This window comes from Brienomyrus brachyistius, chromosome 23, assembly GCF_023856365.1.
Source record: "Brienomyrus brachyistius isolate T26 chromosome 23, BBRACH_0.4, whole genome shotgun sequence".
NCBI lineage: Eukaryota > Metazoa > Chordata > Actinopteri > Osteoglossiformes > Mormyridae > Brienomyrus > Brienomyrus brachyistius.
The window spans coordinates 10,961,822-10,977,037 of NC_064555.1; the positions used below are offsets into that span (position 1 = coordinate 10,961,822).

The following is a 15,216-nucleotide window of genomic DNA, read 5'->3' on the forward strand; positions in this document are numbered from 1 at the left end:
CAGAAATCAAGGCCATCCTCAAGCAGAAGAGGAGGGACTTCAAATCAGGAGGCAAAGAGGAGATGAGAAGACTGATCAGGGACAGGAAAGATAGCTACAGGCAAAGGATGGGAAACCAGCTTCAGCAGAACAATGTCAGTGGAGTCTGGATAGGCCTTAGAACCATCTCAGGCTACAAAAAACAGAACTCTCTGCCGGTGGGGAGATATGAACTAAAGCATATGAACTAAATCACTTCAACAGGTTTGATTCATCTGCTCCTGCCTTTCCACCGATACTGCCCTCCCGGATGCAGTCTCCAACATCTGCTACAGACACTCCCACCTCCACCTTTGTTCCACCTCAGACACTTCACACCTACACTATACTTCAGATCGTTTCCACAGTCCCTGCTCCTCCCCCCCAACCATGGCATCCAGCACATGGCTCCAGCCTGTCTATTTCAGCCACCCAGGTTAGGAAGGGACTGAGGAGGATGAAAGCCAGGAAGGCAGCGGGTCCAGATGGCATCAGCTCAAGGGTTGTCAAGCTCTGCGTGGATCACCTGTGTGGGGTAATTGTGCACATCTTTAACCTGAGCCTGAAGTTGGGGAGAGTACCACAGCTCTGGAAAACCTCTTCTATGGTACCAGTGCCGAAGACTCCACATCCAAAGCATTTCAACAGCTACAGTTTGGTGGCCCTGACATCACACTTAACGAAGGCCCTGGAGCGGCTGGTCCTTGCACAGCTTTGGCCTCTGATGAGCTCATCACTAGACCCCATTCACTTACTTTTTGCCTATCAGCCTGGCATTGGGGTAGATGATGCTGTCATCCAAATCCTACATCGTTCCCTCATGTTCTTTGATTTCTCCAGTGTCTTCAGCACCATCCTACCCACAATCCTGTTTGACAAGCTGGAGTACACAGGAGTGGACCATCACCTCTCCACATGGATCCAGGGCTACCTCACTAACCGACCACAGTATGTGAGTACTCAGGGCTGTGTGTCGGACAGGGTCGTCTGTAGTACGGGGGCACCACAAGAAATGGCTGTGGCACCGTTCCTCTTCACTATCTACACTGCAGACCTCTCCTACAACCCCACCAACTGCTTCTTGCAAAAGTTCTCTGATGAGTCTGCAATAGTCTGCCACATCACTGACGGGGACAACAAGGAGTACAGAGCACTGACCCGGGACTTTGTGGACTGGTGCCAGCATAACTACCTCCACATTAACACTGGAAAAACCATGGAGCTGGTGGTAGACTTCCGCAGGCACAAACAAGCATTGCAACCACTGAACATCCAGGGTATGGACATTGAGGCTGTGGAGAGCTACAGGTACCCTGCTGTTCACCTGAACAATAAACTGGACTGGATTCATAACACAAATGCACTTTACAAAAAAGATCAGAGCATCTCTAAAATCCAATTGCAGCACCACTCTCTAGTGGCATCAGCCATCTTTTACGGTGTGGTCTGCTGGGGCAGCAGCATCTCTGCTATGGACAGGAAGAGACTGAACAGGCTGATCTGGAGGGCCAACTCTGTTCTAGGATGCCCTCTGGACCTGGTGGAGGTTGTGAGTGACAGGAGAATGGTGGCTAAGCTTTCATCCCTGTTGGATAACATCTCCCACCCCATGCAGGAGACTCTGACAGCATTGAGCAGCTCTTTCAGTGGCAGACTTCTGCATCCATGATATGGAAAGGAGAGATTCAGAAGGTCTTTCCTTCCATCTGCTGTCAGACTCTATAACAAAGTCCTTGCAGCTGACCACACAAACATAGACTAACAAAACACACACATTCAGTACACCATAGTGTTTTTTACGTGCAATATTTCTTTGAGTGCAATTCCACAGTGTTGTACATATATTTATATATTTCCACTCTGTACATATACACTCACCGGCAACTTTATTAGGGACACCTGTCCAACTGGTCGTTGACACAAATTACTGATCAGCCAATTACATGGTGGCAACTCAATGCATTTAGGCATGTTGAGATGGTCAAGACGAACCGCTGCAGTTCAAACCGAGCTTCAGAATGGGGAAGAAAGGTAATTTACAGTAAGTGACTTTGAATGTGGCATGGTTGTTGGTGACAGACGGGCTGGTCTGAGTATTGCAGAAACTGCTGATCTTCTGGGATTGTCATGCACAGCCATCTCTAGGGTTTACAGAGAATGGTCCGAAAAAGGGAAAACATCCAGTGAGCGGCAGTTCTGTGGGCGAAAATGCCTTGTTGATGCCAGAGGTCAGAGGAGAATGTCCAGAGTGGTTCGAGCTGATAGAAAGGCAACAGTAACTCAAATAACCACTCGTTACAACCAAGGTATGCAGAAGAGCATCTCCGAACGCACAAGTCGAAACTTGAGGCAGATGGGCTACAGCAGCAGAAGACCAGGTGCCACTCCTGTCAGCAAAGAACAGGAAAAGAGGCTACAATTCATACAGGCTCACCAAAATTGAACAATAGAAGATTGGAAAAATGTTGCCTGGTCTGAAGAGTTTCGATTTCTGCTGTGACATTCGGATGGTAGGGTCAGAAATTGGTGTCAACAACATGAAAGCATGGATCCATCCTGCCTTGTATCAACGGTTCAGGCTGGTGGTGATGGTGTAATGGTGTGGGGGACATTTTCTTGGCACACTTTGGGCCCCTTAGTACTAATTGATCATCGTTGCAACGCCACAGCCTACCTGAGTATTGTTGCTGACCATGTCCATCCCTTTATGACCACAGTGCACCCATCTTCTGATGGCTACTTCCAGCAGGATAATGCATCATGTCATAAAGCTCGAATCATCTCAGACTGATTTCTTGAAGATGACAATAAGTTCACTGTACTCAAATGGCCTCCATAGTCACCAGATCTCAATCCAATAGAGCACCTTTGGGATGTTGCGGAACGGGAGATTCGCATCATGGATGTGCAGCCGACAAATCTACAGCAACTGCTATCATTTCAATATGGACCAATATCTCTGAGGAATGTTTCCAATACCTTGTTGAATCTATGCCACGAAGGATTAAGGCAGTACTGAAGGCAAAAGGGAGTCCAACCTGGTACTAGCAAGGTGTACCTAATATAGTGGCCGGCGAGTGTATATACCCCATTGTAAAGAGTTATATTATTTTCTATTTTATAACTATGGATATTTAAGAGTATTCCGTATGAGTATTCTGTATGAGTATTCCATATGAGTATTCCCTATTGCTCATTGTGCAGCAGTGGGTCATTAGCTCGACTTTCTCTTCCTCTCCCAACAGGCACAGTGGACGTGCCAACCGTTTTTTTTCTCTCACCCTGCAACTTTCACAGAGAAGGGAGTAGTGATGAGTGAAACTACTCAACCTTTTTGGGACACAGGTTGTTTTATTCAGTTCACCTAAAAGATTTGTTCCGTTTTATTCACCGACCTGTTCAGTGGCACTTCCTGTTTGCATAAAACATATTTGAAATACTTATGTTTCAATATATCAAAAAATCCCATTATTTAGGCTAAATAGTGCTATGGAGTAAGGTAAATATCACCAATAAAGTCATGTGAAAAAAATAATATTTGCTAATGAATTATAGTCAAGGGTGCATATAACAGATACACAGGTATGCATTCACCATATGAAGCAATATGCACGGCAATTTCTTGTCATAGCAGCACAAATGCACATAAAATTAAAATGCATTTGTGCTGCTGTGACAAGAAATTGCTATGTATATCGCCTTATACGGCGAATGTATACTTGCTTACCAGGTATGTTCCTCCTTGATTAAAGTCTGTCTCTCAACATTGTTACCTTAGCTACGTAGTCATGTTTGTTAAAAACGCAAACCTAACTGCTCATCAAACAGCCAGCTAACGAGGGCAAACGCTGATTTAAATCGTTTTAAATTGTGAAAATGTCGCATCTCTAAAATCCAATTGCAACATAAAGAAAATCACTGCACATGTAGGCTATATGCTACACCAGTAGATGGTGTACGTTAGTCACGACCGAGGTATGGCTCTCTCGTTCAGCAGCCTTGCTCACCAACTCATTCACTCCTGCACCAACTCATAAACTCCTGCACATTCAGTCCCGGGTTTAGTTTCCAGCCAATCATATCCCCCCCTTCAGCACAACCCTACTGTACATACCACACTGGCTCTCGCAGGCAATAGTCAAGGATGGAAGCAGCATTCATATTTCTGAGGACAATCGGAAGAACAAAAAGAACAGATCTTTGTAGGGAAGAGAACATGAGAGTACTGTTTCTGCAAGGGACTCCTTCTCCACAAACAATTCATTTGCGAACATCACACCACTACAAGAGAGCCGTGGCTGCAAGTACAAGTGCTTTTGCCAACTATCCACAACTTGTCATTTTACCACTTCAGTTTGCGAGACAGCCTAACTGTTTAATTTTATTTTGCCTTTTTAGGTAATCTTTTCAGCTAAAGTAATCATGGTATGCAGTACATTTGTGTAAATATCTTCTATTACTACAAACTGTGCTCAGGAGAGTGCAGACCTATGCCAAGGAGATATATTGCTGGTTATTAAGTGATATCTTGCAAATAAAAAAAAACTGTAAGAGCAAATCACACAAACACACATGTAAGACATTGATCAAATTATTCACAATAATGTAATTATCAGTGTTATAAATGTATTAAAACATATTAAATAGCTATATAGCTTAACAGCTGAAACTGAAAAAATGTAGCTTTGTTAAAAACATGTTCAGTATTGCTCTGCACCTCTGACAAAGGCTACATTTGACCGATATTGACAAAATATGTTATTTAATTAATAATAAAAAAAATCAGGGTTCTGTCATCTATTTATTCATTAATTTCCTTGATTTTTTAAGTTTTTGCTGTGGTATCATTTAAGTATTGGTGTTGAAATATTTATGGAGGTATGGTGTCGACATTGTGACAACACTAACAGAACCATTGGAGGATGTGGTACTGTAACAGTATTAAATAGCAGAATTAGAAGTTGTTGGTACTGTAACAGTATTAGTGGCTTTTTGTATGTAGGTACCGTAACGGCTTTAGACAGCAATGTTACTGTCTGGTGGTACTGTAACACTATTAGATAGAGCCCTTGAAGGATGTGGTACAGGTAAGGTACAGGTAGAGCCGTTCAAGAATGTGTTGAGGATGTAGTTGGAGTGTTTACTCACTGGGGCAACCGAGGGCCTCCTTGGCGGTGATGCTTTTTCCACAGGCAGAGCAGAGGGTGGTGCCTGACACAGTGAGCGAGGTGAACAGATGGCCATTGCTGTACCTCGCCTCTCTCTCTCTGGCCTCCTTTTCCCGTTCCTTCATCCGTTCCTTCTCTTTGTTCTGTAGCCCCAAGAAATGGAAGAAATGCAGGATTATCATGCAAATCCACACAGATAAGAGTTCATATTTAACAGATCATTATCAACTTGTCTATGTGGATAATGAATCTCAGAGCCCAGTAAAATTAAATATGGTGTCCTAAAGGGATCAGTGCTGGGCCCGTTACCGTTCACTTTGAATTTACTTGCTTGCCTGACAGACATTACGGCCTGGATGTCTCATAAGGAAATCAGTCATCACTTATTTGCCTACAACTAGTTCAGAATGCCACAGCTAGGCTATAGACTAGGAAGGAAAATGAACAAGATCACATAACAGCTATACTCAGTGTTGTGTAGTAGTCCAGTACAATTAGCGACACTTTTAACTTTAGTGGCTTATCAGTAGTGCAGCTACTTTTAAAAACGCTGTAGCTTTTCCAGTAACCAACTACTTTTTTTTTCAGAATGTAACATGGCTAAATACTACAGGTCGTTGTCAACTTAAGACAAATACAATTCATGACTGATGCCCAGCGTAAGTATATGACAGTTACCGTCCCAACTGCTGGCAGAGCGAGCAACCCTGCAAGACTCCCATTCATCTGGTGCTCAGGCTAATGTTCGCAGTGCTCACAGTACAATACAAAAGTATCCGTATGTGTCTTAGCAGCTTAAATGGTGATATTAGTATACTGGACTCTAGAGCAGTGGAGATGTGTTCTCTGGAGTAACAAATCACACTTCTCTGTCTGGCAATCTGATAGACTCCAAATTTTTAAGATATCCTGCCTACCCTGCTGTCTGCAACGTCTCCACTACCCATGACATGTTTCCGGCCTGTTCATCCTTCTGCCTGTGATGCCTTCCCTGTATGCACTGCTGCCATAATACTGTTCGCCCCGCCAACTGAAGAAGTACCAGCGCTTGCCAGTCATCATCTCCCTGCCCCCCACATTGTAACTCAAATGTTAAGATCGGGACAATGTAAATTGGGACTTTGCCATCTTGCTCGATTGACTTCCTCTGCTGGCCTGAAGGATGGGCTCCCTCTTTGAGTCTTTGAGTTTTTCCTTGTCACTGTCACCTCTGGCTTGCTCACTGGGGGCTTTGGGCGTGGATGCTGTAAACCACTTTGAGACAATGTAATGTTGTGAAAACAAGCTATACACATTTTTTTTTTTTATTGAATTAAAGTTCATGTGTGTCCAAAGGCATCCGTGCTTGAAGTAAGTCTGACCTCAACCTTGATGGTCTTCCTATTCAGCTTAACATAGTGGTCAGAGATCTTGGTGTTCTTGTTGATTCAGATCTGTTTTGATGGTCATACAAGAAGTATTACTAGAACTGCATTCTACTATCTAGGAACACAGCCAAGCTGGACTACGGCAATACCCTCCTTTCTGGTTGCCCATCCAGATCCTTACATAAACTTCAGCTAATAGAAAATGCAGCAGCCACAGTTCTTACAAAAACTAAAAAAAAAATATTGTACTAGCCATATTCTATGCTCTATCTTCTCAAGATCAATTGATGTCTTACAACCCTCCTCACCTGCTTCATTCTCAAAGAGTAGGGTATCTATCAGTACCTAGAGTAGACATAACTACAGCAGACTGCACCACATTCAGTCCGTAACTGTGGAATACTCTCCTAGCGGATGTGTGAGATTCTGGCGTACTCTCAATGTTCTAGACAAAAAACACACTTGTATAGTCTAGTTTATAGGGACCTCATAGTTCTAGCTCTAGCTAACTACTCTCTCCCAGTTAGGCTTACAATGTGAGGTACAGAGCTGGGTGGGGATCGATGCTATTGGCTTTAGATGAACTGAACTGTCACTCTAGCTTCACACTCCCTTTGGAACTGGAGTGCTGACATTCAGGGACTCCCCATGCCTGCGTTCCCACTTGTCTCTACTTGCTACTTATGGTGAAACCAAATCTTTTGGAGCTTACATATTGCACTCCAGGACTACCAGTAATAACTCTTTTTCAATAGATTAATCTATCAACCGATCGGTTGATTAACCTAAACGATTAATTTTAGATTCCGTGTTTCTGCCCATCCCTTTCAGTACCGACGCTGATCGCCCGACACTTGCCTGGAACACTGACTTTGACTTTCGCCTCAATCCAACTGGAACTGACACTGGTCACCCTGACCCTCGCCTGGTCTTTGGCTTTGCCTCCCAGTTACCTTAACCCAAAGCTGATCGTTGTCAGTGTCTATCTTCGGACATTCCCAACAGAGGATCTCACCAATGAGATGGACTCAGTAGATCAAGACGGTCTCCAGCGAGTTTTGGAAGCCCTGGGTAAGCACGGGATCCTCCTGGGGCATCACCAGTTGGAGTTGACAGCGATTGAGGAATCCTTAGCTTCCTTTCACGCCAGCTTGTCGGAACTGGTTCATGCCTTTATCTCAGTGTTCCATTATTTTCGAGCTGCAGCCCTCCATTTTTCCTACCAAGTGCTCCTGGGCCGCTTATGTTATCACCCTGCTTACTGGACCAGCAAGAGAGTGGGGGACAGCAGCCTGGGATCCCGGAGCCCTGTTTTGTGCTCACTTTTCCAGCTTCATGGAGGAGATGAAGCATGCTTTTGACTGCTCCAAATTAGGCACAGAAGCGGCATGTGAACTATTGCAACTCCACTAAGGTCTATGCTATCCAGTTTAGAACACGGGCAATGTCTTGTAGCTGGGGTGAACCAAGAAGTCTGATGCTTTTTATTAGGGGCTATCAGAAGTTATTTAAGACGAACTGGCTACACGCGATCTCCCCAACACACAAGAAGATTTAATTGATTTGGCTCTCCGCATCAACAATTGGCTTTCTCAGCATGAGCAAAAGCGTCAGGAAAGGGACCAGGTTCCTCGATCTGTCGATCCAGTAGTTAACCTCAGAGAACTCATGCCAGAGCTGGCGCAGATCAATAGGACTCTGTTATTGCCTGCTGAGCAGCAACGGCGAATGTCCTCCCAATAAAAGGGTACAACCCACCAGTAAGGACGAGGGTACTGGTGGGCGTGGTTTCAGCTCTCCCCTCTTCGCCACAAAGAACCTTCCTGCCTGCCTTAGTGCCTGGGAGGCTACATCAGCAGTCTCTAGCAGCCCTCATTGATTCTGGAGATGAGGACTGCTTCATAGAAGCCACCCTGGTCAAGCAGTGGGAGATACTAACCACACCAGTTAGGGTCCTGCTGGTGGCTCAATCTCTCACGGGAAGAAGAATGGCAATGGTGACCAAATCTACCATACCAGTGAGTCTCCGTTTATTGGGTAATCACATAGAGAATATTACCCTATTAATAATTGATTCCCCCCAGGCCCTGCTGGTATTGGGGTACCCATGGCTCCTCAGGCATAACCCTCATATTGATTGGGCCCTGTCATGCCATTCTCGCTGCCTGCACTCCGCTCTGTCACCAGTGGTCCCCTTCTTCCTTGAAGAGGCTCCTGATCTCTCCAAAGTACCTGCTGAATATCTGGACCTACAGGGGGTATTCAGTAAGTCCTGGGCATTGTCCCTTCCACATCACCGTCCATACGATTGTGCTGTTGACCTGCTCCCAGGCACAAGTCCAGCTAGGGGACGCCTTTACTTCCTCGCCAGGAGTAACACGGCAATAGACTACAGAGGCTTAAATGAAATCACCGTAAAGAACCATTACCCTCTGGCATTGCTATCGTCTGTCATGGACAAATTACAGGGTGTGCGGATCTTCATAATCTGATTTTCTGTTCACACTACTGTATTTTTAATGTGGGCAATATAAGATTTCAATGTGAACAGTTCACTATACTGAACTGGCCCACATGCGCACAAAACAACAAAGACACAATAATGTGCATGTGCAAAAACAAAGACGTCACTTCATTAATTCAAAAGCTGCCCGGTTACAATATGAACCTTCCAGTTTTGCCTGAACAGATTTATCTCCCCAAATACTTATTAAATCCAGCACCTCATTGTCCCTCCACTGGCCGATTTCTGTGCTCTCCTCCATGTTTGGCATTCTGACGGAGACATATGGTGACTTCCACCTGCACAGAATTATGACGAACGTCGACTGAGAGTGACGAAAAAGTCACATAAATTCTGATTTCGTTGTTCAGACTGAGGTCGCATTGCAAAAAAATCAGACCTGTATCTGATTTATGACCACATACTGAAGTGGCCCAAATCGGAATTGAAAAAACGGATTCCATGTGGCTGTTCACATTGTCATGAAAAAATATGATCCAAGTCACATATGAGCAAAAAATCAGATTTGGGCCACATTTGTCCTGCAGTGTGAGCATAGCCTAAGGAACACCTATCACCTAATGATCCGGCAAGGTGACGATTGGAAGACCACATTCAACATGTCCACTGGCCATTGTGAGTATATTGTAATGCCGTTAGGTCTTACCAATGCCCCAGCCGTTTTTCAAAACCTTGTCAATGAGGTCCTGTGGGAAATGCATTTATGTCAAAGCTGAGGAGACCGAGAACCACCTATGCACCATATCCTTTTTAGAGGCTGTCTCTCACGGAAGGCACAGTCCAAATGGATCCTGCCAAAGTGAAGGCAGTCAGCCAGTCAGCCAGTGGCCACAACCTCACACTGTGGACGTATCTGCAGCGGTTTCTGGGGATCACTAACTTCTATTGATGTTTTATCCAGGAGTACATTATGGTCGTTGCCCCACTAACTGCAAGATTCACCCCTGTGCTTTCTTCTCCCTGATGCCAACTGAAAGGAATTATGATTTAGGGAATCGCGAGCTGCTGCCTGTGAAGCTGGTCTTGAAGGAGTGGAGGCACTGGTTGGAAGGAACAAGGGAACTATTTCTGGCCTTAACAGACCATAACAATGTTGAATACTTACAGTCCGCTAAACGCCTTAATGCCCACTAAGCTAGGTGGTCATTATCTGAATTATGACTGTTTCCCTAAACCATCATGCTTTATTAGTACTACAGTAGTTTGAACCATGTTAGTTCAAACCACTGTTGTTTGAATTACAATGGTTTCAGAGGTGAATGGTCTGCATTAATGAAATCGGCTGTCTGTATTTTTTTATTTTAATTACACTATAAACACTTATAATTTCCTGATCCGTCATTACTCATATAGCCTTAGTGTTTAAGTGGGATTGACAGGTCTACATAACACTCACCATGGTATACAATTTTTCTCACCTACACAGCCATGAGTTTGTATCCAAGCACTGATGTTTTTTTAAAATCTTTTTCATATCACAATGAAAGCTCTCAGTGATTAAGAAGTGATTAATTGTGTCATTAATTTTATGTCATTTGCTCATGTTTTATTTACTGGGCTTGCGTTCATAGTGGGGTACCGCAGGGTTCGATTTTAGGACCATTATTGTTCCTAATTTACATAAATAATATGGATACCAATATATACAGTAAACTGATGAAATTTGCAGATGACACCAAGGTGGGTGGTGTAGCAGATACTGAATTAGCGGATCAGCAGCTACAGCGGGATCTTGATTTAATTAGTGACTGGGCCGATACCTGGCAGATGAAATTTAATGTCGATAAATGTAAGGTACTCCATCTAGGGAGCAGAAATATAAAGTACAGGTATTTCATGGGTGTCACTGAAATAAAGGTAGCTGATCATGAGAAAGACCTTGGTGTGTATGTTGATGCTTCCATGTCCCATTCTCGCCAGTGTGGGGAAGCAATAAAAAAGGCCAATAGGATGTTGGGGTATATCTCCAGGTGTGTGGAGTTTAAGTCCAGGGAGGTAATGCTAAGATTATACAATTCCTTGGTGAGACCTCACCTAGAATATTGTGTGCAGGTTTGGTCACCATATCTTAAAAAGGACATTGTGGCCTTAGAAAAGGTGCAGCGTAGGGCCACAAAAATGATTCCTGGTCTTAGAGGAATGTCATACGAGGAACGGTTACTTGAGCTAAATCTGTTCAGTCTCAAGCAAAGGAGACTGAGGGGGGACATGATCCAGGTATATAAGATTCTAACAGGTTTGGATGCTGTTCAACCAAATAGTTACTTCAGCATTAGTTTAAATACACAAACTTGTGGCCATAGGTGGAAATTAGAGGGAGAACATTTCAAGATGGATTTAAGGAAGCACTTCTTTACACAGCGTGTAGTCAGAGTATGGAATAGCCTTTCTGATAATGTAGTGCAAGCTGAATCCTTGGGTTCCTTTAAATCAGAGCTAGATAAGATTTTAACGACTCTGAGCTATTAGTTTAGTTCTCCCCAAGCGAGCTTGATGGGCCGAATGGCCTCCTCTCATTTGTATAGTTCTTATGTTCTTACTGTCCCCACATTTTTTATTTAATACCCTGTGTACTTAAGTAGTGAAGGATAAATAGTTTCAGCATCATCATCGTGATGTTCGTGAGTGTAATAATCGTATTGTGTTTGTTTGTCTATTGACAACTCTTGACAACACTAACTTACTAGACACTATTTTCTGATAAATTATATTTGGCAATAGTTTTTTTTGGGTAATTTCATGTAAAATTTTTGGTTTTATAAATGCTGTAATATTGCTTGATGGTAAGACCACCATCCTCCATGGTGGACTGGTTCTCTAAGATGCATCACCTGGTAGCGCTCCCAAAGCTTCCCTCTGCATCAGAGTTAGCAGAGATCATCATTAAACACCTCTTTAGGTACTACGGACTACCAGAGGACATCTTCTCCGATCGAGGACCTCAATTCAACTCCCGGGTCAACTCAGGAGATGTGTCGCAAACTCAATATCACCCTCAGCCTTTCATCTGCTTACCATCCGCAGTCAAACGGCATGGCCGAGCGGACCAATTAAGAGGTGGCCAAGGCTCTCCATATACTGTGTCGAACCGACCCCTCCGGATGGGCTGCTCACCTGGTGTGGGCGGAGTATGCCCTCAACGCCCGGGTGTGTCCCGTCACTCACCTATCTCCCTTCCAGTGCGTCCTAGGTTACCAGCCTCACCTCTTCCCATAGGACTCCCCGGAGGGCCCGGTGCCGAGGGTGGGTGGGTGAGTTGGTACCGCGACCGCGCCATCGAGCCTGGCAGCAGATCCAACAAGCACTGAGTGTCCAGGCCGAGAAAAGGAAGATCCAGGTTGACCGTCAACAACGTCCGGGACCCACATATCGAGCCAGACAGCTGGTTGGTTGTCAACCCGGAACCTGTGCATTCCTGGGTGTCGCATCTGCCCCACTTTCCATGTGTCTCTCCTTAAACCCATGAAACGCAGTCCCCTGCGACCTGACATCGCCCCATTTGAGGACCCCCCTGTTGAGGTACCAGAAGAGAACCCCTCCAACTGGGTCCGCTCCCTCCTAGACTCCCGCCGGCGCAGGGGACAACTCCAATATCTGGTCGACTGGGAGGGAGGTGACACTGAAGAACGCAGCTGGGTGCACTATAACCAACCCGGACCTCAAGGCAGCCTTCCACCTCGCCCACCCAACCCAACCCGCTCCCTGACCGTGGGGACGTCCTCGGCCTCCAGAAGGCGACCGTTGGGGGGGGGGGTACTGTCACGCCCACACAGGCAGGAACCACCAGGTGTGCGGCGTTGTGGGTAATGAGAGGGAGTACAAATACGGCCAAATTACCCCAGAACAACGCGAAGTATTGAGCCGATGATTCCGAGTCATACCAAGCGCTATTTTGTCTATCTCCCTCATCTCCCTCGCCTGCTCTGTTTACCTAGTGTTTTCTCCTTACTTGCCTCCCTTTCCTTCTCCAGACCCGCTCCCGCTCCTGACCCGATTTCCCAGCCGAGTCCGGCACATCCCGTTCCCGCCCCCCTGTGTGGTCTCGTCTCGTGCCTCTTCGTAGGACTGACTTCCCGGATCTCGACCTCTCTGCCTGTCCAACGACCACGATTTTTGCCTGTCCAAACCTGTGCCTTTGCCCCGATTGCGCCAATAAACAAGGCGTGGATTTGCATACCTGGATCTGTGTCTTCCTGTCAAGGTTTCCCTAACAGTTTTAACTGCAGAAATTAATATTTTAAGTAAAATCTTGTTTGCAGGAAACACAATCAATACTAATTTAAGCTATTTTACAAATTTTTTTGAGAAACGCAAGTTAAATAAAATGGTTGCTTTGTAGACTTATACGTGCTAAAAAAAGTTCCATAAAGGTAGTGAAAAACGCTAAAACAACAACCTAGTCACCACCAACCACATATAGTGATCATGGTTATAGTAATCAACCGCTTATAATGGATAAGAAAGCTTGGGACAGAATCATTCCTGTCAAATACTATTTAAATCATTTGCTTACTGTAATCAAGTAGTCTGCTTAGTGTTTAAAAAAAAATTAAAACTGGTATTTTTTTATGCTTTACTTTGATAGTCCTACTTTGCCTTGCAGTAACCTGTCTGCTTCTGACTAGCTACCTACAGGCGACACAGCTGTGAGCAATCAGACACACGGCCCCTCTCTGCTACTTACTGTAAACCTCGCATGAAGATCATTCAGTGTGAGGTATTGTTTGAAATGCAATCTCCGGGTGCTTTACTCCTGTGTCTTTGTTACAGCCCCGTTCCGCCTGACTCTCCCTACCACCTCTTCCCGCGCCTCCTGAACCATCCTGCTCCCGTCCATTCCAGTCCTGATCTTCCCCCGTGACCGCTCCCAGTGTTTCTTGTCTTCATCATCAGACTGACCTCCTTGCTCCTCGACTCACCTGCACCTGGCTTGACGACTACTCTTTCGGTTTACCCTTTGGCTTTGGACGCACGGCTCGGACAGATTTTTGGCTTGGACCCCGCTACAGTAGTTGTTTGAATTTGGTTTTAGTTTTCCCCAATAAAGGCTTTTTGACCATACCCGAGTATTCTACTATAACAGAATACCTCGCCAAATCTATGGAAATGCAGGAGCAGATGCGCAAAATGCAGGAACAGTTCTGATCTATGACAGAGTTGGTCAGGCAACTCCTTCAGGCACAAGCTTCTCCCGTTCCCTTGCCAAGCTCGGGATAAGTCTGACTACGGCTTATCATCCCCAGGCAAACGGGCAGGCAGAGCGACTGAATCAGGAAATCGGTCTTATGAACCCTCTGCTCCTCAAAGCCACAGGAATGGTCCCATTACCTGCCATGAGCGGCGCACACCCGGAATTCCCTAGTTAACCCAACCACAGGTTTAACACCTTTTCAATGCAAGTTGGGTCTGCAACCCCCTCTTTTCCCATGGGATTCCTCCCCTACAGAGGTCGCTGCAGTGGAGCAGTGGTATCGGTGGTGCGAGCAAGTATGGAGCCTTGTCCATTGACAGCTATCCAAGGGAGCTGCGTGGATCAAAGCACAAGCAGACAGACAACGGCATCCTGCACCAGTGTATAACCCTGGGCACTGGGTATAGTTATCGACGCAACATCTCAGACTACCCCAAGGTCATAAGCTCGGCCCAAAGTACATCAGTCCATTTAAAGTGACAGCCCGAGTAGGTCCCATTTCCTACTCCCTGCAACTCCCCAGGCTGTTCCGTATCCACCCAGTCTTCCATGTATCTCTCCTGAAGCCACTTCGCTACAGCCTTGCTCACTCCCCCTCCAACGTTCGAGATCCACCTCCGTCGATCCCCCTGGCCGATGGCAAAGTGTTTAGCATGAAATCCCTCCTTTTGGATCCCTTGTTAACCCCTGGGGTCTAAAGGTAGGGAACACACTTTCACTGACTGAGGTATGGTCACACACTTCTTTCAATATCATAAACTTAATTCATGGCAAATTATTTTTACATATTTGTTTTGGCATTAAACTCATCTTAATCTTAGTGTACTTTGTAAATATGTCAGATTTATGTGAAGTTTGTAATTTGACATCAAAATATAGACAGTGCAAAATGCAGTTTGGATCACTTGCAGAAACATTATAAAAGTACATAGTAAGCAATGTTGGCAG

At 45.2% G+C, this 15,216-nt stretch overlaps 1 protein-coding gene across 2 annotated transcripts in view; it reads right to left on the reverse strand.

Annotated features, from left to right (window-relative positions):
- LOC125718940 (rho guanine nucleotide exchange factor 2-like) overlaps nt 1–15,216 on the reverse strand; it is a 68,958-nt gene that overhangs the window by 26,319 nt on the left and 27,423 nt on the right. For both annotated transcript variants that reach the window (XM_048993261.1, XM_048993260.1), the window contains exon 2: nt 5,167–5,329. In XM_048993261.1, the coding sequence (XP_048849218.1) occupies nt 5,167–5,329 (163 nt within the window). The remainder of the gene's footprint in view (nt 1–5,166; nt 5,330–15,216) is intronic.